This window comes from Chanodichthys erythropterus, chromosome 3 (assembly GCF_024489055.1).
Source record: "Chanodichthys erythropterus isolate Z2021 chromosome 3, ASM2448905v1, whole genome shotgun sequence".
NCBI lineage: Eukaryota > Metazoa > Chordata > Actinopteri > Cypriniformes > Xenocyprididae > Chanodichthys > Chanodichthys erythropterus.
This window is the reverse complement of record NC_090223.1, coordinates 331,775-359,497: the sequence shown is the minus strand read 5'-3', so window position 1 is coordinate 359,497 and position 27,723 is coordinate 331,775. Positions and strand designations below refer to the sequence as shown.

At 36.9% G+C, this 27,723-nt stretch overlaps 2 protein-coding genes and 1 long non-coding RNA gene across 3 annotated transcripts; all 3 read left to right on the top strand.

Annotated features, from left to right (window-relative positions):
* The first annotated feature begins 5,923 nt into the window (after positions 1-5,923).
* On the top strand, positions 5,924-9,730 carry LOC137014812 (uncharacterized). Its single transcript, XR_010893896.1, has 5 exons — positions 5,924-6,173; positions 6,275-6,338; positions 6,612-6,700; positions 7,010-7,084; positions 9,667-9,730. It is a non-coding gene; the product is annotated as an uncharacterized lncRNA (long non-coding RNA).
* A 5,590-nt stretch (positions 9,731-15,320) lies between these two features.
* On the top strand, positions 15,321-17,668 carry LOC137014745 (uncharacterized). Its single transcript, XM_067379254.1, has 4 exons — positions 15,321-15,385; positions 15,527-15,662; positions 15,796-15,966; positions 16,112-17,668. Exons 1-4 carry the CDS (start codon positions 15,357-15,359, stop codon positions 16,766-16,768), a joined length of 993 nt encoding a protein of 330 aa, XP_067235355.1. The 5' UTR covers positions 15,321-15,356; the 3' UTR covers positions 16,769-17,668.
* Positions 17,669-18,369: 701 nt separating this feature from the next.
* LOC137014772 (uncharacterized) lies at positions 18,370-27,472 on the top strand. The gene is made up of 7 exons (XM_067379295.1): positions 18,370-18,548; positions 21,093-21,144; positions 21,460-21,477; positions 21,867-21,913; positions 24,356-24,741; positions 25,128-25,244; positions 25,387-27,472. Exons 3-7 carry the CDS (start codon positions 21,467-21,469, stop codon positions 25,552-25,554), a joined length of 729 nt encoding a protein of 242 aa, XP_067235396.1. The 5' UTR covers positions 18,370-18,548; positions 21,093-21,144; positions 21,460-21,466; the 3' UTR covers positions 25,555-27,472.
* Positions 27,473-27,723: the final 251 nt, after the last annotated feature.

Below are 27,723 nucleotides of genomic sequence, written 5' to 3'. Positions count from 1 at the left end.
GGCCTCTATCCATCATGGCCTCCTAATCACCCCCATACACTGATTGATTTCATCACTCTTGTCTCCTCTCCACCAATAAGCTGGTGTGTGGTGGGCGTTCTGGCGCAGTATGGCTGCCATCCATCATCCAGGTGGATGCTGCACATTGGTGGGGGTTGAGAAGATTCCCCCTTCAATATGTAAAGCGCTTTGAGTACCCAGAAAAGTGCTATATAAATGTAAGGAATTAATTATTATTATTATTAAGACATTGTATGCATCGATGTTAACTATGTTGTTTGTTACTGATGCTGTTGGGGATTGCCCCACTGAATGGCGGTTCTTTAATGGTCTTAACCACTTCAGCACTCTGATCAGGGAGTAGGAGTCATCATATCTTTTCCACCTTTTATTTCGTGCAGGGTTTCACCATATACACATATTATGCATTGGAGGTAGTTTCTGTAATTAATTAATAAATAAACAGTAGTAAATAACTAAATATCAAACAGAAATATTCACATAATGTTGTATAAACGAGTAAACTCGCTAATTAACAAATATAAAAGCTCTTAAAGTATGACTAGCAGAATAACAATCAAGTAAACAATATATAAGAGCATATAAATAACTTGAGAGACATCAACAGCGTCCTCATTGTTTTAAAGTATAACAAATATAGAATATATAGAATTATAAACATACTTAAACTAAGTATGGTCATAGCAATACAAGCCGCGATGCTAACGGCACTTTCACGTGCGTTTCACATGACCAACGAATAATCAATGATCGCAAAACACCCGCGGCTTAATGTTAAGAGATCGTCTCGGTATTATAAACATCCAGTATGACAAACATATAATCAGGAAATAAACTTACTTTGTCAATAACTTTGTCCTGCAATCAAAGATGATGCACGGGTGGAAAATGCGTCATATACTGACGGCTCCGTATGCACAACGGAGTATGCGTCACTTACGCCAAAACTGTATTCACTACGACTTGCGTAATACGTTATTTTCATATGTAGAATAATTACTACAAACCCTTAACAGATTCAGAACACAGCAGCAGATAATACAGAAAAAAACATAATATAAAGAATTCACAACAGATGCTTTTAACCAGTCTCAGTAAAGACCATTATATCTTTATTGGTCAAATCGTCCCAAACACTTAAAGAATCCATTTTATTTATCAGACTGTGCACATGAGCAAATGTTGGTCCCGGGTTGGGGTGGACATTACCCGATAGTAGAAGCAAAATGAAGACTAATTATGTTCTCCTCACTGGGCCTTCAGACGAATCTTTACAATAGGTGAGTGTCCTAAGTAGTGAAACTCTCCTGTTGCCCTATATGTCAACAGAAAACACCACTACAAATAATATGACATACTTACAAGTTGTGATCCATAAACAACAGACCGTCCCAACAACATGGGAACAGCAGCGTCTTTCAGGAGAAGCTGTTGTGCATAGCCTGCATTGTATTCTCTTAGGTTCTGGAAGCTGTTCTCTGTAAAAATTTGCAGAACAGACAAACGTTAGGATTATAATGTTCAGGAATAGTGTTAAAAATACATCTTAACCACTCTAAGTTCATCTACCTTAGGACAAACTTTTTTCTGGGGTGGAAAAAACCATGACAACACTCTTCATCTTCTCTAGCACAGCTCAACCAGGCCTCACCCCCTTTTTTGCAAATTCTGTGGGTGGAGATTATTTAAATGAGTAACATTTTGACTTCACAAGATCCAGAAAAAACACATAGTAGCCCAAATGAGCCATTGTAGTTCTTGATTCTGTGGATTCTGTTAAATAAAATATCTCCCTTTGGAGTGGATTTTGAGCTTTGTAACCTTGCAGATCTTTTTTATGCTCAAACAGCAACATTATAGACTAACTAAAGATGAAAAAGTTAAAAAGCATTATATGACCTCTTTAACACTAAGTTTCTTTGGGTAAAAGCTCTTTCATTGTAAGTTACCCTTGTGTGTTCCTATAACAATTAACCTTGTTAGGCTCATCTTGTCCAACCTTGTTAGGGTCTACCTGTCCGCTAGACCCTATCCCCACTCACCAATTGTCTACTTATCTCACACAGAACAACCTCCTTGACAACCACCAGTCTGGCTTCAAGAGTGGCCACTCGACTGAGACTGCCCTGCTCTCAGTCACTGATGCCCTGAGACTGGCACGAGCGACTTCAAAATCATCAGTACTCATCTTGCTGGATCTGTCTGCTGCTTTTGACACAGTCAACCACCAGATCCTCCTGTCAACCCTCATGTCGAAGGGCATCTCGGGAACCGCACTCCAGTGGTTCGAGTCTTACCTCTCAGGTAGGTCCTTCAGGGTATCCTGGAGAGGTGAGGTGTCCAAGTCACGTCATCTTGCTACTGGGGTACCTCAGGGCTCAGTGCTTGGACCATTTCTCTTTTCCATCTACATGTCATCACTAAGATCTGTCATTCAGGAACATGGTTTTTCCTAACACTGTTATGCTGATGACACAGCATAACTTCACTTCAACTCAACCTTGCAAAAACGGAACTGCTTGTGGTCGGTGCCAACCCAACACTTCATCATAACCTTTCAATTCAACTTGGGTCATCAACCATTACTCCTTCCAGGACAGCCAGGAACCTTGGAGTGGTGATGGATGATTATTTAAGATTCACAGATCATGTTGCAACAATGGACTGGTCCTGCAGATTTGCTTTGTACAACATCAGTAAGATTAGACCCTTCCTATCGGAACATTCCACACAAATTCTTGTCCAAGCTCTTGTTCTATCCAGACTGGACTATTGTAATGCTCTCTTGACTGGACTTCCAGCATGCACTGTCAAGCCTCTACAACTGATCCAGAATGCTGCAGCAAGACTGGTCTTTAACGAACCGAAGAGAGTGCACGTCACTCCTCTCTTCATCAGTCTGCATTGGCTGCCAGTAGCTGCTCGCATCCAATTCAAGGCTCTGATGTTTGCCTACAGAACGACCGCTGGCTCTGCACCACTATACCTAAACTCACTACTTTAGACTTATGTGCCCTCCAGAAGCTTGCGTTCTGCAAGTGAATGGCGCCTTGTGGTGCCATCCTAAAAGGGCACATAATCACTCTCACGGACCTTCTCCGGGTCTGTTCCTGGCTGGTGGAATGACCTGCCATGCTCAATCCGAGCAGCTGAGTCTTTAGCCATTTTCAAAAAAACTGCTAAAGACATATCTTTTTCGTCAGCACTTGACCCAGTAAGCTGTAAGCACTTATTTTTATTTATCTTTCTCCAATTTCTACTCTTTCTATCTGTGTATTTAAAAAAAAAAAAAATCCTTGCTGATTTTACTGATTAAACTGTGACTTGACACAGCACTTACATACTGTTGTACTCATGTTGATTTTATTGCTTCTACTATTTTGTCAGTTGTTAAATGCTCCAGTGGCCATGGAGCTTGGCCCACCATGGTCACCAGCATGGCCAGTTCTGATGGTCAGTAGCCTTGTGCTTTCAGTGTCTTCCACTCCAGTTGTCTTCCCTTACAGAAAAAACACATGAACTTCACATGTGATCACATGTTTTCCACATGTGATCACATGTGAACTTATATGATCACATGTGAGCAACATGTCACCACATGTGAACAACATTTCACCACATGTGAACAACATTTCACCACATGTGACAACATTTCACCACATGTGAACAACATTTCACCACATGTGACAACATGTCACCACATGTGAACCACCACATGTGAAAAACATGTCACCACATGTGAACAAAGTTTGAACATAATGGAGCAAGTGGCACATATGGAAAACATGTTACTAGCCTATAGGTTATAATGTGGAGCACATGTGGAATATATTTTCACATGTTGTAATGTTTTAATATGTGAATTGTGTTAGCACATCACAAATACTGTACATTTTCAGCTTCAGAAAGTTCAGACAATTTTACTGGATCTTTTAATCTTGTTTAAAATTGATATCTATGTTACAGTTTTTCTCAGTTGCTTTTGTGCATTTCTCACATCACTATTTACATTTGCACAACAGTTAGTTCAACCACCACAACATTTAGTCATTTGTGCACATCACAGTAGCAGTTTCTCATTCCTTCCAACAAATTGCAAATGCTTTTGGACATGCATCAATTGCTTTCATACAACTCTGCTGTTTTATAACATTATCAGTTGCTTATGTCATGTCAGTCAAAATTAACTATACTTGTGAATGCTGAATAGTTATTCCATGTAAAACTAATAGTCCTCATTTCATTGCCTGAGTCATTACATACAAAAATGTTGAACTAGTTGTGATGTAGATGAAATTATGAGGCCAGAGAGGAACGTCTGGAGGAGCATGAATGATTACAGTACTATGTATGTTGTATGTTCAATTCCAATATACTGCAATACTGTTTACAGATGTGCACAGCTCTACCCAAAGGGAGTTTATGCTTGTTGTAAATAAGGGTGCATTTTTAGCCCGCAGTGTGAACAAATTAGAATTGCAAAGAGCATATACAGTAAAAATATGAAACACATATTCAGTGTCTTGTACTCAGTTACCTCATTAAATACAGTAATGTGTAACTTTACTGTATTTTTCGAATGGCTGTGCAAATAGTATATAGTGCTGTCTTGAGCATTTTCAGGTAGTGTCAACAAGATCTTACTTTTTTTTGCATTGGAAAACATTTACATGCTGTCTACCATCATGGTCTTGCTGGTGATGCTGGTCAACCAGCATGGTCTTGCTGGGGATGCTGGTCTACCATCATGGTCTTGCTGGGGATGCTGGTCTACCATCATGGTCTCGCTGGTGATGCTGGTCAACCATCATGGTCTCGCTGGTGATGCTGGTCAACCATCATGGTCTCGCTGGTGATGCTGGTCTACCAGCATGGTCTTGCTGGTGATGCTGGTCAACCAGCATGGTCTCGCTGGTGATGCTGGTCAACCATCATGGTCTTGCTGGTGATGCTGGTCTACCATCATGGTCTCGCTGGTGATGCTGGTCAACCATCATGGTCTCGCTGGTGATGCTGGTCAACCAGCATGGTCTTGTTGGTGATGCTGGTCTACCAGCATGGTCTTGCTGGTGATGCTGGTCAACCAGCATGGTCTTGCTGGTGATGCTGGTCTACCATCATGGTCTCGCTGGTGATGCTGGTCAACCATCATGGTCTCGCTGGTGATGCTGGTCAACCATCATGGTCTCGCTGGTGATGCTGGTCTACCAGCATGGTCTTGCTGGTGATGCTGGTCAACCAGCATGGTCTTGCTGGTGATGCTGGTCTACCAGCATGGTCTTGCTGGTGATGCTGGTCAACCAGCATGGTCTTGTTGGTGATGCTGGTCTACCAGCATGGTCCTGCTGGTGATGCTGGTCTACCAGCATTTTCTTGTTTTATTTTAGCTCATTACCCAGCTAACAATGACCTGCCGGTCCGCCAGCGTTTTTTGGGCGGCACAAAGTCAGCGGCTTGAAACGGTCGGACCACCGTCGGCACACCATCGGCAAGCCGACCAATCTGAAAATGCCGTCAATCTGACAGCGTTTTTTGGGTGGCACATCACCAGCGGTTTGCCGCTGCTGGGCCACCGTTGGTACACCAGTGGCAAGCCGATAATCGGTCCAGTTTCTACTAAGCGCTTACAGGACATCTTTTTTGATAAGTGTGTATTTATTTTATATTATTTTTACAGTTAAAAAATCTGAAAGTCTGAATAAAAAATATTAAGACTGACTTAATATCTATATCAAAAACTTGGTATAAAAAAACTGCCTATGGGCACGCTTTCAAATAAAATAACGTGGTTGAATGTTTGTAAAAAAAAAAATAAAATAATTAAGTTATAAAAGTTACACACTTATTAAGTTATAAAAGTGCCACAATTGTCCCACTATGCTGGGGTGGCATTTTGCTCCTATAGGGTCATAAAACTACAAAATGAGTTTTAAATTCATGATTTAATATTAATGAGATTTTTTTTATGTAATGTTTTAATTCTAGATGTTTATTTATGTAAGTGCTGCATGACTGTGACGTGTTTTAATGCGTGTGCGCGCCGAACCGCTTTCAAACACTGGAGCGGCGCAGAGTTGCCATGGAAACGGAGAAACAACAACTGACAAGCAGCAAAAACAGCAGCCTCTCGCTGTTGTTTTCACTTCTTTCAGGTGAGTTTAGTCGCTAAAATCACACGAATAACACACACAACTGTTCTTGACACTTCTCTAACATGTAATTGACACACTTATGTTGAATATTTACTTTACAGAAACAGTTTAGTGTCTTCGAAAAACTCCGTTATCATCTCCGTTAGCATCCCGTTTTCAGAAGAGGTAGGCTAACTCTAACGATCGATTTGTTTATAATAGTTTAGGCTTTTAATCACATCTTTATGTGTAGATGATGTGTAGAGGTTTATGTGTAGAGGTTTTGATAGTTTTGTAAAGGTTTTGCTGTCTATGGGTGATTAGAAGCTGGCTAATTTATAAACGTAAATGTAGCCTACTGTTAATCGGTGACGTAACTTGCAGGGAGCACAAGTTTTCAAAAGCGTTTTGATCTCTCATGGTAAACAAATATTGATAAACATTGTTCTGTGATTTCAGCAGCGACAAAATAACCCCTCTACAACAGAGGGAAAGCTCAGAAGATTTCAGCATTTCTGAAGGAACCTGCTGACAGGAAGGAAACACAGGTGAAACTCACCAATTAACTCCATATCCATTTTTTCCACAATATTTTTTACCTATACCATGCATCTGTTATTTTCTTCTTTTATTTTCTCAAATTTACAGTTTTTATTTATTTAATTTGTTTTAAGAAGGCTTTGACATCCAAATGTAAGTGACACTGTATGAGCAATATTTAATGAATAAGTAAACAAAAAAACATAAATTCAGTTTATGTGTATTCTTCTTTTCCTGCTGTAGCTTCTTTTCTTTTAATGAACCTGGCATTGAATAATAATATTGTTGGCTCTGTGACAAATTGTTTATGTTCCTAGATCCTTCCCTGTTGATGCCCTGCACCATAGCAGAGTTGGAGCGGATAAAAAAGTTCCTGTCGGACCAAATGACTAGTAAGTAAAGCCTCTTAAACATACACTAATGTTCAAAAGTGTGGGGTCGATAAGATTTTTAATGTTTTTAAAGTATCTTCTGTTCACAAAGGCTGCGTTCATTGGATCAACATACAGTAAAAACAGTAACATTGAAATATTACAATTTAAAATACTTTTTATTATGTGAATATATAGTAAAGTGTAATTTATTCCTGTGATCAAAGCTGAATTTTCAGCATCATTACTCCAGTCTTCAGTGTCACATGATCCTTCAGAAATAATTCTATTATGCTGATTTGATGCTCAAGAAACATTTCTAATTATTATCAATGTTGAAAACAGTTGTGCTGCTTCAGTTTTTTTTTTTTTTTTTTTTCTCAGGATTCTTTGTTTAATAGAAGTTAAAAAAGAACAACATTTTTTTGAAACAGAAATATTTCCTCTCACTTTTGGTCAATTTAATGCATCCTTGCTGAATAAAAATGTGAATTTCTTTAAAAAAAATTTATATATATATATATATATATATATATATATATATATTGACCCCATTAGAGTACACTACAGTTTATAGGTTTGGGACCAACAAATCCTGTGGGGAAAAAAAATAAATAAATAATAGTGACCAGCATACCAGCACAAGCATCCCATGCTGGTGGTCACCAGCATACCAGCACCAAAACACAACATATGCTGGTGACCAGCATACCAGCACAAGCATCCCATGCTGGTGGTCACCAGCATACCAGCACCAAAACACAACATATGCTGGTCACCAGCATACCAGCACCAGCATCCCATGCTGGTGGTGACCAGCATACCAGCACCAAAACACAACATATGCTGGTGACCAGCATACCAGCACAAGCATCCCATGCTGGTGGTCACCAGCATACCAGCACCAAAACACAACATATGCTGGTCACCAGCATACCAGCACCAGCATCCCATGCTGGTGGTGACCAGCATACCAGCACCAAAACACAACATATGCTGGTCTGTGCTGGTCACCAGCAAACCAGCACCAAAACACAACATATGCTGGTCTTGCTGGAATGGGATGCTGGTGCTGGTATGCTGGTCTATGCTGGTTTTTCCAGCAGGGCTGCTGTTCCCCGGAATGCTGTTCACCTCTTGCACCTCTTGTTCGAGTTGTTAGTTCCGCAGTCGATACGTCAGTGACTGACTCTGATGTGGTCTGGGCAGTGACAGCCCAAGCAATGCGATGCGGTAACGGAAACAGAAAAGATTAGTTCATTTCTCGAGTCCGCGGGTACGAGTCGTTCGTTCATCAAGTCCGATCAAGTCACAGCTCCATATTAGGGCACGGATATGCAGTCTGTACCGGCGGAAACGGAAAAGATTAGTTCATTTCTCGAGTCCTCGGGTCCGAGTCGTTCGTTCAAGTCCCCATAGGCTGAATACAGAAACAGAAATGATTAGTTCATCTCTCGAGTCTTCGGGTCCGAGTCTCGTTCTTTTGTCACGTGACCGCTTCCCGGTCCAGTGTCTCGCAAAATATACAACATTACATTCGGATTATAGACTGTATATTTTACTATATTTAAGAATTATCATAAAATTATCAAAATAAGTCTGCAATAAACATCTGAACAAAAAGAAAGTTCCATCTTGTTTGTGTAAGAATATTTTTATTGTTAAATGTGGTGTTTTTATTATTTAAATTATTTAAAATAAATATTATTATAAACGAGGACTCGAGAGATGAACTAATCATTTCTGTTTCTGTATTCAGCCTATGGGGACTTGAACGAACGACTCGGACCCGAGGACTTGAGAGATGAACTAATCTTTTCTGTTTCCGCCAGTACAGACTGCATATCCGTGCCCTAATATGGAGCTGTGACTTGATGAACGAACGACTCGGACCCGCGGACTCGAGAAATGAACTAATCTTTTCTGTTTCCCGTAGTATGCTTATGAGATGTTGCGCATGCGTGGTCAACACAAAATGAACGAATCGCTCTCTGAGATGACTCGTTGTCCCGAGTCATATTTAAGACTCGTTCAAAATGAACGAATCGTTCATGAACGACACATCACTATTTTACGGTCTATGCTCGCAATGCGGAGCCAGGCGAAAATATAAACGCGCCATTTTATTTCTCCATTTAATAAACAGATAGGTATTTGTTGTAAAAGAAATACAGTTACAATTTCAAGGATTTTCAAGCACTTTATCCAAAATTCAAGCACTTTTCAAACCTTGAAAACACATCATCAAAATTCAAGCACTTTCAAGGATTTCAAGCACCCGTACGAACCCTGCATATACGTAGACATAAATAGAATACTCTGAGTCAGATACAAATCTTTATATGCTATGTTTTTACCTCACTAGAAATCCTTAGAGTCATTAGAACTCCCATTTTGGATGGCTTCTAGAGGGCATGCTGTAGGTGCGCACAGGATATGATTGGCTACTACCAATATAACATATCATATACGATCCTGAAATCCATAAAGAAAATAAATAAAACTTTACTTTATCAGGATAGTTTACTTTATTTATTAAGTTTACTTTATCAGGATAGATGTTTGCACTGCCCTAATCTGATTGTTTTACTATCCCAAAACAGGAAACCTGCTGAAGGAGACACAGAGGACTGAAACGACATTCCACACATTCAGAAACTCACAATTCATATTTTTATATTTGGTTTTGCTTTTTTTGTTTTAAAAATTCATATTCACATTTGTATTTCTAATGAAATTAAATAAAATAATTGTTTATAAATAAAGAATTGTAAATAAATTTGAATTGTTTGTTTTAATGTTGGGAAACATGGCTATAGGCCCTACATAAGAACATGCTATCATTTTCTGTTGTTGTTTCGTTAGAAATGATTGTTGATGGGTTTCAAATGTTATTCCAAGGATCGCACATGGGAATGTACATGTTTCACATGTGATCTCATGGTTTCACATGGGAATATACATTTCACATGTGATTACATGGGTTTCACATGGGAATTTAAGGGTTTAACACGTGATCACATGGTTTTCACATGGGAATATGCGTTTCACGTGATTACATGGGTTTCACATGGGAATATAAGGGTTTAACATGTGATCACATGGGAATATACATTTCACATGTGATTACTTGGGGTTCACATGAGACTTTATGGGTTTCACATTCCATCACATGGGTTTCACATGGGAATATACATTTCACGTGTGATTACATGGTTTTCACATGGGAATGTATGCGTTTCACATGGCTATTTTATACATGTTTCACATGTGATTTCATGGGTTTCACATGGGAATATACACATGTTTACATGGGTTTCACATGGGAAAACATGTGTTTCACATGTGTAAATGTTCCAAAAGCACACATTTCCCATGTGAAAAACATGTGATCACATGTGAACACATGTGCTTTTTTACATGTGATCACGTTAAATTTCACATGTGCATTTTGTCACGTGATCACATGTGCTTTTCACATGTTTTCACATGTTAAATTTCACATGTGCAAAAATCACATGTGCATGTGGTCACATGTGACCACATGTGTTTTTGCACATGTGAAGTTCATGTGTTTTTTCTGTAAGGGTTCACACCATAGTCTGTTCATAATATGGCGGCCTCACCAGAGCCTCTTAGGTCATCCACAAATTTTCTATCTGCTCTGACACGGAGGTCATCCACAACTTTTCTGTCTGCTCTGACATGACCACAGAGGTTGTTCCTGATCTGCCTGTCTGCACCAACACGACCACAGAGGTTGTTCCTGAACTGCTTGTCTGCCAAATAATGTACCAGCTATCAATGTAAAGCTGCTTTGACACAATCTACATTGTAAAAAGCACTATATAAAAAAAAAATAAAGGTGACCAAAGTAGAGCCGACAGGACTGAAGACCCCGACGGTGGAGCAGATGACCACAACAGCATAAACCACCACTAAAGAGTAAAGTCCACAAAACCCATTTAAGCTTATTATCCAATACTATACCAAGGTATTTATAGTTTGTAACTAATTGTATTGGCTCCCCATTAATTAATGTAGGGTGAAATGTATTTTTATCTCTAAAATCAATATCCATCTATTTTGTTTTTGAAGTATTCTATGGAAGATTTGATTTTTCACACCAAATTAGAAAGAAGTCCAAAACAGGCCCATGCTTTTCCTCCCCATCATGTAAAAGACTTTCTAAAGCAGTATTGTGTGCATATTTAATAATGTATTTATTCTTAAAGGAACTTGATCAAGAATTAGTATATAAAATAAAAAGTAAAGGAGATAAAACACATCCTTGGGTTGATTCAACTGAGGTAATCATTTTATCAGAAAAAGATCCTCCTAACTTTACCAGCTGAGTTCTAAGACTGAGAAAGTAAGTCACCCATGTAATCAATTTGTTTTAAGTGAGAATTGCCAGAATATCAGCTAAAATAGTAGGAGAAATATAATTAAAAGCTGATGAAAAGTCCACAAATAAAATTTTAGCATGAGTCCTGTTTCTCTAAGTGAGAGTGCAGCAAATGCAGAACAGTTAAGACTGCATCCTCTATCCCCCTAGAGGCTTGGTATGCAAATTGCAAGAGATCAAAAAGATGCTGTTTGAGATACAATGTATTTTTTTTAACTAAGCGCTCAAAACTCAGTAAGGATGTAAGTGCTATTGGTCGAAAGTTTAATCCTGAAGGTCTAGAAACTTTTGCCACAGGAACTATTGTAGATGTTTTCCATAGAGCAGGTACAATACCAGTATTATAAGACACTCTAAAGATATTAGTAAAGACTGGCACTAACTGAACAGCACAATGTTTTAGAACGTTACCGCATATTTTATCCGGGCCTTGACTTTTATGAGGGTTACACTTCTTAACGGTCTGACTGACCTCTAATTCATCAATATAAAAACCAGCAGAAGAGTTTATCTTCAAAAATTATGGCATCTCTGAAACAGCGTTCCCACATCTACTGTCAAAATGACAAAAGTATGAGTTAAGCTGATTGGCCATCTTCAGCTCCTCATTTCCTTGTAACACCAGAGGTGGGTTACCTCTTCCCTTATGGGGTACATTTGTCATGGTCTTAATCCCCTGCCAAGCTTGTCTGGCATTTCCACATGTCAAGGAGGACTCTTTTGCCTTTTAATTTGCCCCTGTATATCTCTCAAGTTTGCCTCATCCTTCTGATTTATATGCCGTTTTTTTTTGCCGTCATCTTTTTATAAGGGTCTTTAATTCTTTAGACACCCAGGGTTTATCATTTCAGAATACTTTGCATATCTTAAAGGGGATAACAGAATCAACACAAAAAAATTATATAATCAGTAACTGCCCCAACCTGTTCATTAATGTCTGAACTATCAAAGACCTCCCACTGGGTGCATTCAAAACACCCCTGCAAAGCTGTTATACCATCATTGTCCCACAATTTAACAGTCTTTACCTGGGGCTTCTCTCTTTCAAGTAATCTCTGGTAGACAGGGCGAAGGTAGACAACACTATGATCAGACAATGATCGTGATGTTTATGCATTTTTAACAGTTCCATATCACATTGTTATATGTGAAGGTTGCAGCAGAGATGAGACGTATCCGGCAGGCCCGGATTGGCTAATTGGGAGCACCGGGAGAATTCCCGGTGGGCCGGTCAGTTTATTTGGCCACGAGGGCCGGTGTTGTCATGGCACTGGTTGAAATATGGATGCTCTAGAAACTGTTGATGCAGGCAAAAGTACTAAGCTGAGTAGCCTAACTTTTTCCTTAAAACCAGTCAGTGACGTATTTAGGCCTGGACGACATGGGCAACGGCTCAGTGTGGCATCTTGCCGGCGGCAGCACGGGGCACCCGCGCAAGAAAAAATATACAAACGAATGCGCGATCTGGTTTTTACCGCTCATTTGTACGTAACATCAATGATATCATGTCACTCTATGGGTAAATTATCCGGGTCAGGAGGGACTGGGAGTGTGCGCCCGGAGAAGACAACTCACTCAAAAGTATACAAGAAGAAGGGATGAGGTGACGTCTGTAGGGACAGCGGGACAAGTTCTAAATCAACACTAAATTATGGTAAGGCAAAAGGTCTAAGCCACCGGAGGCCGATTTAAGTAACGTAAATAAATATAAAGGAAGAGGGGAAAACATGCAAAAGATAAAGGCATGCAGCTATTTCTCATATTGCAATAATAGTAGGCAAATAATAAAATATGGCCTATCACTTGTGTTATGTTGCTTGCTATGCTATTACACATTGGCCAATAATATAATTAAACAAACGTAATACTTTTATATTTTACTGTAAATTTGTGCAGTTTTGGGGGATTTATGGTATTTTGTGTTATTTATTTGCCTCAATTTGTAATAATTTAAGTATTTACATTTATATAAAATAGCAAAATTTTATGTTAAATCCACTTTAATAAAGATCTATATCAAAGATCTATATCTATACCTTGTATATCAAATTTTAGCATTTTTTGTGCTATATATATATTTTTTTTTTGTACAAAGAGAACAGTGCACTATTGCAGACTTATATACTGAGGTTTTAATTACATTATTTTAATAGTCAGTCGTGAATTAAAGTGGGCCGGTCTAAGGCATGAAACTCCAGGGCTGAAAATGAGTCCCAATCCGACCCTGGTATCCGGGCTTCAGCAACATAGGTTATTTATTTAACAAGAGACAGGAACAACCAAAACACATCTAAGCAAACAATAAGAACCGACAAAGGAGTGCAAGGAGTGAGTCCAACTTAAAGGGAGTGCTGATGACAATAGACAGGTGCAGGAAAACCAGGGATGGCGGGAAAGTTGACGAGGGAAGTGCAATCAGGTGATGGAGCAGAGAGGATCATGGGAAACTGAGTCCAGGAAGGTGGCTATACAACCACGCCTGTAAGTCCTATTTTTCCTTGTGTGACAGTCGACATATCGATAGTATGATAGTAAATCACCCAAAATAAACTTGGAGCATCAGGAGAAATTGTCTCTAGTCTCTGGGATAGGTTGTAAATTCTTGCAGCTCACCATTCTAAATAAAAAGGATTTGGACGATGACTGGTGATCTTTTATATAACATTTATTAGGTTTTTGTTTACAACACGGAGAACTGAAACCATTCCGCTGGACACGATTAAGAGAGATGCTTGCTTCAATACCTGCTTTCGGAAACACAGTGATGAATAATGTAGACATTCATTTGTTTAACCCATGATTTAGCACACAAAGAGAAGTATCTGCATTTCTTGTAGAAGTTTCAGTCACAATTTTCTATATATGGATTAAATGAATGAGTCATAGAGTTTAGACGTGAAATGATCAGAGTTGGAACCGGTTCTAACCGGTTTGTGCGCTGTAGTCTTGACAACATGTTTTTCATTACTAATCGGTTTGCATCGCAAACAAATGTGTACAGAGGACACACCTTGTTTTGTAGCTTTAGGTTTCTATTCTTTTTGGCTTAAGTTTTAAAATACTCTGTGTGGATTTTATTCATTGTACAACAAATTTATGATTTATGAACAATTTAATTTATGAAATTATCATTTATAAATTATTAATTATAAATGGTCATAAATCCTGGAATGGATATGTGTTATGTCCTACTTACATTCTATATATAAATGTTATAATAAACTCTTGAATTCCTTAAATTATGCATTTAATTCTTCAAACTGTCTCCAAAGATTTTGATTTCCATACTAACTGATCACCTCCCCACTTTTATTTTTAAGTCCTATTTTGTCCTTTGTACATAATTAGTTCAGTTCTTGGTCTATTATTGTCAGTGTTAAGGTTGTGTGTCTGTGTGTTTTCTGTTCTCCTGCGCTTCAGACTTTTTGATTATGTTTAATAAAGACTGCCTTTAGATCCTCACCTTAAATCTCTCCTTTGTCTGAAACAACCGTGACAGTAACTTAATAAACCATAAATACTACACCCATTTATACTAATACAATATAGACAGTATTCAATAGTCTATAGTCACAGTCCCTGAATCCTCTTTCTGAAGTATAATGGATGTATACTAATTTAATTGTAAATCTTGAACAGTGCTGATCTATTTACTAACTCCAAAATGTGTTTGTTTTAACTGCAGAACAATCATGGAAAATTCAATTAATTTCATGTCCAAGAATTTCTTAATTGTTCAAGAATTTTAATTGGCATTTAAAGAGTATATTTCAAGCTTTTATATGGTATCGGTGAATGTGTACGAATAAAAGAGGGCGGAGATGAAACAACGCAGATAGGCTGAAGCTTTTGAAACAGACACTTCCTCATGTTAGTCATTTCTGAATGATGATGGCTGTGAATAGAGAAAAAAGGTAAGAAGCTGATTTTATTTAATTATTTTTTAACTAGCTAGGTTCTATTTATTTAATCTCTAAAAATGAATTATGCATGACATGTTAATGACATAAAAGTCTAGACGACCATCATATAATTAAATCATTTTCCTCAATCAGAAAAATGCCACTTGGTTTTGTGAAGATCAGTGAGTTTAACAAGGAGAACTTGAAAACCTGTAGACTGCAGTTAATTTGTCATGTATGGCAAGAATTTAAAAAAGAGCAAAACAAACTAAGAACTCATGTTAATGAGGTATGTACACATACACATGGATGAACTCTATATTTGCCAGGTAGCAATCGCTCTGACATTTCTTATGTGGCAAAAACACTTTCTAAGTTTATCATATTTTCTAATTATTAATCTTTGTGGGGTTTTTTTCAAGATTCTCCACAGCATCTTCTTTTTAGGGATCATTCATAAGGACAGTCTCACTCCCGAAGACATTTTATCTCCAAAGATGGCTGAGACTGTAAGACGAGAATTTCCAGAGCCATTTAAGAAATACAAGAGTCACCTACCTAAGCGGACGCCTTTCTCAATACTGTTAGAAATGGTAAGAATCATATTACGCTATGCAAATATATTTGTCTTTTTGTTGTGCATTAGTAGGATTTTAATCAAATATTTCCCCCAAAAAGTAACATTGAATCCAGCAATGTTTTACTTGTTAAATATTATTCTTATTTTACTGTTTTTAGATGCAGCTTACATATGGCACAAAAGACAGAGTACTGCCTGAGCTTTGCAGTCTCATGGAAAAGCTGGAATTCCCGTATCCTCTGGGAAGACCAGCAAACAAAAACCAGCGCTACTACACACTGGAGTCCACCGTCATTTGCGTGTGCTCCAATAGCCAACGCACATCCGATGAATATTTCGGTGCTTCTCTGGGTTGCAGGACAGAGAAGGCCAAAAGTGTTATGATATATTCCTCATGTGTAAATACGTGGCATGAGTATGTGTCGTATGCAGTAATGTCATTCCAACAGCAACAGGGTGACAGTTTAAAGTTTCACGAGTCTATGCAATGCCAGGCATACCTCAGGGACTGGAAAGAAAACTCTTACAAGGAAAGACAGCCATGTATGAACTGTACACAGCTTTTCAGTCTGTCAGAAGGTACAGAGCAGGAACATTATCCTTATGGCAACTGTGCAGAGACAGAGTGCTTGAGCAAACTCCTGTTTAATGATCAGTTCATGCGAGACAGTATCATAACCAGAAATTATACTCCTGAAAAAATGAATGTGCTAAAAGACTGTACCAGGGAACGCTTGCAAAAGGTGCTTGCTTCAATACCTTCTCTCTACAATGTGATTAACAATGACCTTCTATGTTTTAACCTGCACTCTTAAAAATAAAGTCCCCAGTTAGAGCCAAAGGGGTCTCGCATCCTGATTCCATCTTTTCCACAAGTGACATTTTATTCTCTAGCTCCAAAGCCTTATAACCATACAGTGGAAAAGGTTTTATGTGGATTCGTTGCTGTTTCTCTACCTTTTTGGTCACACTTTACAATAAGGTCTTAAATGTTAACATTACTAACTGTTAGCATAAACTAACTTGAACTACAACAACGAACAATATATTTTTACAGCATTTATTATCTTTTGTTAATGGTGCTTAATTAAAATGGTCATGTTCATGTCAGTTCACAGTGCATCAATTTATGTTAACAAATGCAACTTTTGATCTTAAAATTGTATTAGTAAAGATTGAGAGTAACTATGAATAATTGCTATAGAAGTTTAATTGTTTGTTCATGTTAACTAATGCTGACAAATGAAGCCTTATTGTAAAGTATTTCCCTTTTTAATTTTTTTATTACATTTTTTTATTACATTTTTTTTTTTTTTTTTTGGAAGTGCGTGATGAAGGGATGTATACGTTTCAGTATTTCACACCCTCACATGGACTTGAATGTTTTCATTGTATCTAAAACTGTGTCACTGTGTCATTTTATTATAATCATCTACTGTGGTGATGTTTCAGTGGTAGGTCAAGGTCCAGTCTGAATTTCCAACTTCCTCATTGATTATATTACACTGAACACATTTTATAAGCCCGTAATCATACAGAGATCAAACATGTTCTGACTGGTTTATTGAGATCTTGACAACATGAGCACAGATGAGGCACACCTAGGTTTCGAGGTTAAACCTGAATGTCTTCTCATGTCTTTTTCACTCATGCAATGATCATTAGATATGGTCAGTAATATTCAAAGCTGTTTTCTGTAATTGTTGAAATAAATAATGTTATTGCAAACAAAAGATTTTACAAAAATATTTTATTTAGTTTTTTATAAAGGTTTTTATTTATTTATTTGTATTATTATTATTATATATTTATCTTTTGCTCTATATTTTATAGTAGAGAATTAATAGGAAAGTTGAGGGAGAGACAGAAGGAATGGGATCAGTGTGTGACTAACAGAATAACACCATTTGAGTCAATCAATACCCAGAGCATAAAAATATCAAGCCATGACAAGCCCAAATAAAAATTGGACAACTTGTCTTGACATTTATGAAAAACACCCTTGCCTTGAGAAGCCCGTTTCGTTTCTTCTGTTAAAATTGACATCAATCACATTTCCCTCTGAATGTATGCTATAGTGTGGTTTTAATGTGTCCACAAGTTTATCCAACAGCATCATAATGAAGTTTTAATTTGGAGAGTAGAAGTTAAAAAAGTGCAGTTGCTACAATAGGCCTGATGTTATGATCAACCTGTAGCCTTCCTCCTCATGTTCTCATAGAGAGCTAGACTTATTAGCTACTTATTACAGTAACGTAAACAAAATACTGGTCATTTGCCAATATCAAATCAAACACTACACATCACTGTCTATGTCAACAGCATAGGCACAATGGGTGTAGGACGTCGCTCACCTGTTCAGACAAGCTATGTTTAAGCAACCAGTGACATCAATTAAATTTTGCATGCGTTGCTGGATGGAAAAATACTAACACATGCGTACTAGTGCCACTGCCAGGGCTTTGTCATCTTTCAGGAGCTCCACCTATGGAGCTTGAAAAACAACCACACCTCTAGGTGTTTTTCCACGTAACCACCCATAGACTTTGTATTGCAAGGCCAACCACTAAAAGATTGCCCAGTGACAGGAATTGGGTAAGTAAGGGTTTTTTTAAGGTCTAATCAAGGCCTAAAAATTGGTGTAAACTGTGAGGTTATATTGAAAATCGAAGTTGTTGGGAGCCTAGAACATATCTACACTGTAAAATGTGGTAGTTGTTACTTAAAGGAGCTTATGTTTATGCCTGATCTAACTGGAATTAAAATGTGTTGGTTTAACCTAATGGAAACGGGTTGATTCGGAGTCATATTAAATAACATTTTTGTTTTGAATAAACTAGTTATTTCAGCTGTTCAGCTGTTGTTTTTAGGTCACATGACAGTGTATGATCTTTGTCTATGTTTTTATTCGTAAATATTCTATATATTCTTATATGAAAATCTTAATAAATGCTGAAAAAAAAACTAATTGAGTGAGCGATCAGCAATCAAGAGCATGCAACAGAAGTGGACTCTATTTACTGTCAGTTAGTTACTAACATGTGCCTTGTTTTAATTTATTTGCTATTGACATATTCGACCGAACTATACTTTACAGTGACGTCTGTGAAAATGGAAAGTGTGCTCATCTGTGATGGCGCGCGCTCAATCCTCTCCGTGTTTCCCTTATTCACAGCAGCAGTATATAGACGTAAATGTTTTATTTGTTTAACATTCTGTTAATTCGATACATTTACTTCATAGATATCCTTCTCGGATATATCCATTCTGCTCTCGGTTTGCTCTGTTGTTGGTGTTTCTTTGTCACAAGCACTGTAGTTGGGTCATTCTACAGAAATGTCCACTTTTGGTATGACAAGATGACTTAGACCACATTATTATATTACATGTTGACTTTATGAATACACATCAATGGCAGCTTAATGAAGTTTAATTTTTTTTGTGCATTTATTTAAATGTACCATTTTTTTGTCCCTGGTGTTACCTTACTTCTCTGGCATTTTTAAACATTTTTATGAAATATTATTTCTCAATTTTCAGCACATGCAGTCAGAGTTACAGAATAATAATGATAATGCAAAAAATAAGGAGATTGTGAGTTTTTTTTTATTTTAATCAGGTTAAAAGTGTGATTGAATGATGATAATTCAATTATGTATTTATATAACAATGAAAATATTTGAAAAACAGTTATAAACAAGTAATGATGCAATCCTTTACATCTTAATTCTTGAGTGTAGCAGAATTCAGTGAATGTAAATTTATTATCATGTCACATATGACATATTTTATTTAATGTGACAGATAAAAAACAGTAACACCAGTGACACAATCAATCACCAGTGACGTATATGTAAGACCAAATATCCTTATTCTTCAACTATAATTCGGTAGATGAGACTAAATTTTTACATCTGGTATACTATCATTGACACTTAGTGAAAGCAGTCAGAAAAAGATCATAAACAACATTTAAAAACTGCCTGTAAAATACACTGTCCGTAAAGTCACTGCTCTGAATTTACCCATATCTGCCCAAAGGAGGATTAACAATGAGAAAGAAAAGTTAGAATCATGTCATCTTAGTGCAATTTTTACAAAATAACTTAATGAATAGCTTTGAATAAAGTTTATCTGTAAACCGGTAACACCAGTGACAATTTTCATGAAAAATGCATTTTACAAAATGGCTGCTGCAAGGAATCAATCCACATGTTGTAAGTCATGATATATTCACTAAATCAAGTAATTTAATCCATATTCTAGTTTTTTTTTTTTTAATTCCCTAACAATAAAGTAGGTCACACCAGTGACTTCAACTAAAAGATTCATATGAAATTATGATTTTCATATTAAAATTTCTGATAACTGAAAAGAGATGGTGGATTTTCCATTGGCCTTTCTTAATGGATCTTCAGGAAATAGGAAGAAGGAAATTCTGCTACACTCAAGAATTAAGATGTAAAGGATTGCATCATTACTTGTTTATAACTGTTTTTCAAATATTTTCATTGTTATATCAAATACATGGTATGTGTCATAATGACATATGTGTCATTTTTTCTTTCAAAATAAGAGATTTTTGTTAAAGGTAACACCAGCAACACAACTCCAGGGGGCCACTACATTCATTATATATTTTATAATATTTATTCAGTATTTGTTTTTTGTTTTTTTATGTCATTTACATCATATATTTGATAGTTATGTATAATTATTGTATTTGAAATGGTAGAAAAGCCTTTTTCTGAGCTCAAAATAAAGCACTTTCCCTCTGTACATGACTGTGGGGACGAGCACTTCTGAGAATTTTTATAATTAATAAAAAAAACAAATATTGCCACATTGATGCTCAAGAAGGTTTAATTGTTCAATAACATATTGTTTCATATTAAAATATATAAAAAATTATAATCCTAAAGTGTTTTTCAAGTGTAATATTTCTGTAAAGTCTAGGGACAGAAAAGTGGACACAGCTACTGTATACGCTCTGTGGTATCGGAGCATTTTAATGAGTACGAGTACACAAGTACATCTCTACTTTGTTATTATGAGTTTTCACAACATGTCACCGTTAAAAAAAATAATAATAATATAAAAATAATAATAATAATTGTGTTGTTGTTTCTGTTATTGCAGGACTGTGCCCATCTTTCCAGTTCACTGCGTCCATTTCCGCCCTCTCAGCCAGGTAATGTTTGCTCCTGTTTATTTCAAATTATTTATAGTACAACTCAAGTCATTTTGTTTAATGTTGATCATGTTAATTATTTGCTAAAGAAATTGCATATGCAATTAAAATTTTAAAACAAGTAATATCTTAAATCTTCTTTTATATTATATGTGCACATATCATGAGTGAAATGTAGGCCTAATAAAATAAAATTGCGCCAGGCTAAGATTTATTGATGTGATAAAAATATATTGCAAATTTTTACTTTTTTTTTTTTTTTTTTTTACCATGTACCTCGACTTTTGAAAACTTGAACAACTTGAACGACTTCAGTCGAACTATGATAACCAAGTAAGTGTATTTCCATAACAATATTACACAAAAACATGCGCCATCACTATTCATCTGCAGGACCATCAGACAGCAAGCTAACTGGTGTACAGGGATCTCTTCTTGTACTATAAACAAGTCAAAGTTTCAAAACAAATAATGAGATGCTTATGCAAAAGTATTTTAGCTTATGGAATTCAGATGGAAGATACCTTTTAGTTCTCTTATAGTTTTTGTTTTATGGCTATAACCTCTGTATTGGTAATTACACTCTGCAATGCAAAATCAACAAAGATAATAGCTAATAAAAATAAATAATCAAGAATTATTATATTAACATAAATATACAGTATATCATGAATATTCAATTATGACTGTTAAAAAATGTCATCCCACCCTTTTTCCATCAGATCCCCAGACAGAATCAAGGAGGAATTTCTGTCGTTCATTAAAGAAGGTAAGGACAAGTTAAAAATGTCTGAGCTTGGATAAACTGTTACATGCCTGGTTTTACCAGCGTAATCTTTCTTTGAATGTCTAAGGAAAGAAAATACAAACCCGATTCCAAAAAAGTTGGGACACTGTACAAATTGTGAATAAAAAATGAATGCACTAATTTACAAATCTCATAAAATTCATAAACTATTTTATTCACAATAGAATATAGATAACATATCAAATGTTGAAAGTGAGACATTTTGAAATGTCATGCCAAATATTGGCTCATTTTGGATTTCATGAGAGCTACACATTCCAAAAAAGTTGGGACAGGTAGCAATAAGAGGCTGGAAAAGTTAAATGTACATATAAGAAACAGCTGGAGGACCAATTTGCAACTTATTAGGTCAATTGGCAACATGATTGGGTATAAAAAGAGCCTCTCAGAGTGGCAGTGTCTCTCATAAGTCAAGATGGGCAGAGGATCACCAATTCCCCCAATGCTGCTGCGAAAAATAGTGGAACAATATCAGAAAGGAGTTTCTCAGAGAAAAATTGCAAAGAGTTTGAAGTTATCATCATCTACAGTGCATAATATCATCCAAAGATTCAGAGAATCTGGAACAATCTCTGTGCGTAAGAGTCAAGGCTGGAAAACCATACTGTTCTGTGGTCAGATGAATCAAAATTTGAAGTTCTTTTTGGAAAACTGGGACGCTATGTCATCCGGACTAAAGAGGACAAGGACAACCCAAGTTGTTATCAGCGCTCAGTTCAGAAGCCTGCATCTCTGATGGTATGGGGTTGCATGAGTGCGTGTGGCATGGACAGCTTACACATCTGGAAAGGCACCATCAATGCTGAAAGGTATATCCAAGTTCTAGAACAACATATGCTCCCATCCAGACGTCGTCTCTTTCAGGGAAGACCTTGCATTTTCCAACATGACAATGCCAGACCACATACTGCATCAATTACAACATCATGGCTGCGTAGAAGAAGGATCCGGGTACTGAAATGGCCAGCCTGCAGTCCAGATCTTTCACCCATAGAAAACATTTGGTGCATCATAAAGAGGAAGATGTGACAAAGAAGACCTAAGACAGTTGAGCAACTAGAAGCCTGTATTAGACAAGAATGGGACAACATTCCTATTCCTAAACTTGAGCAACTTGTCTCCTCAGTCCCCAGACGTTTGCAGACTGTTATAAAAAGAAGAGGGGATGCCTTTTCTCAGTTTAAACATTTGATATGTCATTATGTTGTATTCTGAATAAAATATTGAAATTTGAAACTTCCACATCATTGCATTCTGTTTTTATTCACAATTTGTACAGTGTCCCAACTTTTTTTGGAATCAGGTTTGTATAAACATTAAACTCTTTTAAGATGGCTAGTTGTAACAGAAGGATTCATGAGATTTCAAGCTGCCATCACTCTCAGTGTTTGAAGCTGTAATGGACCATGTGCTGTTCACTGACAGACACACTGCGTTAAAGAAAGAATCGCCCGCTGATCGACGACAATGTTGTCATGTTTTGGAGACTGCCATTTTGTAGTAATGGGACTGTGTAGAGCACGTGCGCAAATACTGAAAGCAGATCTTGACCAGTAACAAGATCTGTGGCATTTGCACAGAGCGTCTATACAGAGTATTACTGTAAATTGAGAGAGATTCCCAAACATGCCTCTTACATTCGGAAGAACCTGCGATCACAGCAAACCTCGGCTAGAGAAGACGCGTCCCACCTGGATCAGCACTTGGACGAACATGAGCTTCTCCAACAAACCTTCATAAAGAGACCAAGGCATCAAATGGCTCAAGTGGAAGAAAGGTGACCCTCAGTACACTTATTATAAATGACTGACATCAGAAACACACAAAGCATCATATTCACAAATGAATTTAAACACCACATACGGTTTTAGTATAATTCCCTGTCTATTCGCTCAAATGCTGTTCAGTCAGATGTGTCAAGTGGTTCAATTCTAGAAAGAAAAGTAACAAATGAATTTCAAATTGGAGAGCAAGAATAGGATCTGTCCCTGTTCATGGAGAGGGAAATGCGGATGAGAAGACATTGCACAAATCTCATGAATATCATGATGTGTTCTGGACTTATTCACTGGCAGATCCATCAGGATTCAAGCGAGAGTGTGAAGACTTCTCTTATGTGGGACGAAGAGTCACAATCAAGACAACGAGCGTGAGATGATTTATGATATGGTTAATAGGATTCATCCGTACCTCTTATTCCTGGACACTTTACAAAACTTGAAATAAAATTGATTGATAGAGATTCATGAAATCTGTGTGTAATTTACATTCTGTGTACAAAAGTTGAAATAAACTCACTGTTGCACACTTGCTGCATACTATAACACCTCATAAATGTCCTTGTCTGCATGTCATTTCTCGTCATTTCTAATCTGTTATTAACTACTAATAATTTTGCATTAGATGTCGTGGACCTCAGTGGGATTGCAAACTTTGTAAAGCGTAATCGTGACGTGAAGATCCCACTCCTGAAACCGAGAGGTTCTGCTCTGAGAATTTGTGGGCAGGAAGGAACCGTGTACGAAGGGGATGAAGAACAGCTTGAAGCCTGGAAAGATTATTACCTGCCAGAACGGACGGAAATGGAGGTGATTGGTGCCATTGATGACTTCCCATGTGACGCGTTTGGTCTGCAGTTGGTGCTTCTGTTGGGTGAAGATGGAAGGGTCTTTGCCTACGAGGATGAGCTTTTGCACCTCGTAGCCGTGAATTTGAGGGACCTGCTCCAATGCCAGATGGTTTTCCCTGGAATGGAAACCTTCAAGCTTGGAGAATGTTTTGAAGAGCCGGTGAGGTCATACGCTGTACCAACATACATTTATAACATTTCAGTGAAGAAGAGGTTTGAGTAACTATGTCTCTGAGCAACAGTGAATTCATAGTTTTGAGATTCATTGACTCCCTCATAAAACAGTTACTTGATGCTAAAAAGTGAGTAAAGCACAGATAAAAACTATGATAAGTGTTGTGACACAAACACTGAACAGTCCTGGTGCTGTTGGACTGTACTGGAACAGCCAATCAAATTCAGGTATCACTCAGATCAAGTCATAAGATGAAACCAGAATGATGAACATTCATGTTCCAGATATTTTGAAGTGGTTAGATAGTCAATATCTATATATCATGTTGACTATATTCAGTATTTAAGCATATTCATATGTTTGTTTCACAGACTGCAGAAGAATACCATGAAATGATGGAAAGTGACGAGGTCAAAGAAATGAAGAAATTACACAAGGAGTTCAGACAATCTCTGGAGCATGAATTTCTAAACACACAGAGCTGTAATGTAAGATTACAGATTGTTCTTTTACAAAAATTGTTCTTTTTATTTATTGTCATGAATACATGTTGTGTAATAATAGTAGCCTAATATACAAAATATAAAGATATTTGCTAAGTTTAACCAACCCTCCTTTTTTGGAAAACAGGTTCATAAGCAAAATCAAGTGTGTTCAGACGATTTCACTTCAAGCCCAAAACAAAGAATTCAAGAACATTCTTTAAAATGCAATTGCAAGCTGGAGAATGGAGACAAGTTCCAGTGTCCTTACAGGACCTTTCACCAGTCAAGTTATGGGCTTATTTTGTCAAGTTAAATGAATCCTGTTCAAATGAAGCCTCATTTTCTGCCCTATAGCTTTCAAATCACATTCACAGTTCTGCCTTATTTATCTTTTAAAAGGATAGTTCACAAAAAAATGAAAATTCTGTCATCATTTACCTCACACTCAAGTTGTTTCAAACCTGTGTTCATTTCTGCTAAACACAAAAGGAGGTTTTTGGAAGAATGTTTGTAATCAAACAAAATAACTGTACAAAATTGTATTTTTGGGGTGAACTATCCCGTCATAAATATCAGAGGATGTAAACAACACTTAATTAGGACATATTTCTTAATGTCTTTTAAAGTTTATTATTATGGAACTGTACTTCTTTGATTAGCTGAAGATATTTGATCAAAGTGGCTTCATCATGTGCTGCACATTTCCTGTGACGAGTTTACATGCAGCAAATTAGCCAACAAGCAATGACTGTGAATACTGACAAAGTGGGACAATTACACTTAATCAGCTTCATCATAATGTAGGCTATTCTTTATGTGAATATATTACAAAAAATGCATGTGATGATAAATGAGACATTGTGTAAATTGTAAATGTGATGTATTTTGATAAGGCATATAATAGCGAATCTGATGTTTTTATTTCACATTATTAATTGTTATGCAGCTTTGATACAGTCTCATTTAACCACAGTGCATTGGCAAACTGAAAAGGTATATTACTGGTAAATTATTAAAGCCATGTATGTATACATTTCTGTTTAGCATTTGCCTGTCATAAATATACAATTATTTAGTTCAGCACATAAGGTTAAAGAAATAGTTCACCCAAAAATGAAAATTTGTTTATCTGCTTACCCCCAGTGCATCCAAGATGTAGGTGACATTTTTTCTTCAGCAGAACACAAATGATGATTTTTAACTCCAACCGTTGTCGTCTGTCAGTCAAATAATGCATGTCAATGGGAACTCCATCTATAAGAGTCAAAAAAACATGCTTAGACAAGTCCAAATTAAACCCTGCGGCTCGTGACGACACATTGATGTCCTAAGACAAGAAACAATCAGTTTGTGCGAGAAACCAAATTATTTATATAATTTTTTACCTCTAATACACCACTATGTCCAACTGCGTTCAGCACTCGCTTAGTGAGTTCTGATCGCGCTCTGACAGCGGAAATTATCTCTCACACTCATTGAAGTATATGCGCGAGACATCACTTCCAGCATCAGAACGTGTTTTCTGACCTCACACACCAGATGTGCAGGGTAGCTAGACATAGTGGTGTTTTGGAGATAAAGAAATATATAAATACTGTTTGGTTTCTCGTACAAACCAATCGTTCTGTGTCTTAGGATATCAATGTGCCGTCATGAGCTCCAGGATTTAATTTGGACTTGTCTGTGCATGGTTTTTTTTTACTCTTATAGATGGAGTTCCCATTGACATTATAAGACTGACAGACAGCAACACTTAATGTAATTAATTCAGCCACATAAAAAGACAAAAAAAGAAATAAAGTTGTTGTCCTCATGAATTGCCAGTCCATGTTTCCAGTCCTGAGTTTGTAGAACTCATAAATGTAGAACCCAGTAGATTGCAGTGACTCCCTCTGATCTTTACATTTGGGTTCCTCTTTGTATTCTTTATTTTTTCTTCTGTTCTACTGTCAATGTACAATAATGTACATAAACTTTGTTCAGATTTTTTTACTCTTCACCTGGAATGAATATAAACGAGATGTAATTAAATTTTTCCTCACATTGTTATTACTTTTGTTGTAATAAACTTAAACTGTGCTCAGTTTAACTGTAACACATTGCAGTTTACATTTATTGTAAAACATACAGAAAATGAATATTGTTACCTTCAATAACTTAAATGGTTACTTCACCCAAAAATTAAAACAATGGCATTAATTACTCACCATCATGTCGTTCCACACCCGTGAGACCTTTGATCATCTTCAGAACACAAATTAAGATATTTTTGATGAAATCTTATGGCTCAGTGAGGATTCTATTGACAGCAACTTTCAGATGCCCAGAAAGCTACTAAAGACATACTGTATTTAAAACAGTTTAACATTCCAGGATTTTTCTCCTCATAGTGGACTTCAATGGGCACCAAACAGTTGAAGGTCAAAATTAGTTTCACTGCAGCTTGTGAAGCTGCAGTGAAACTAATTTTGACCTTCAACTA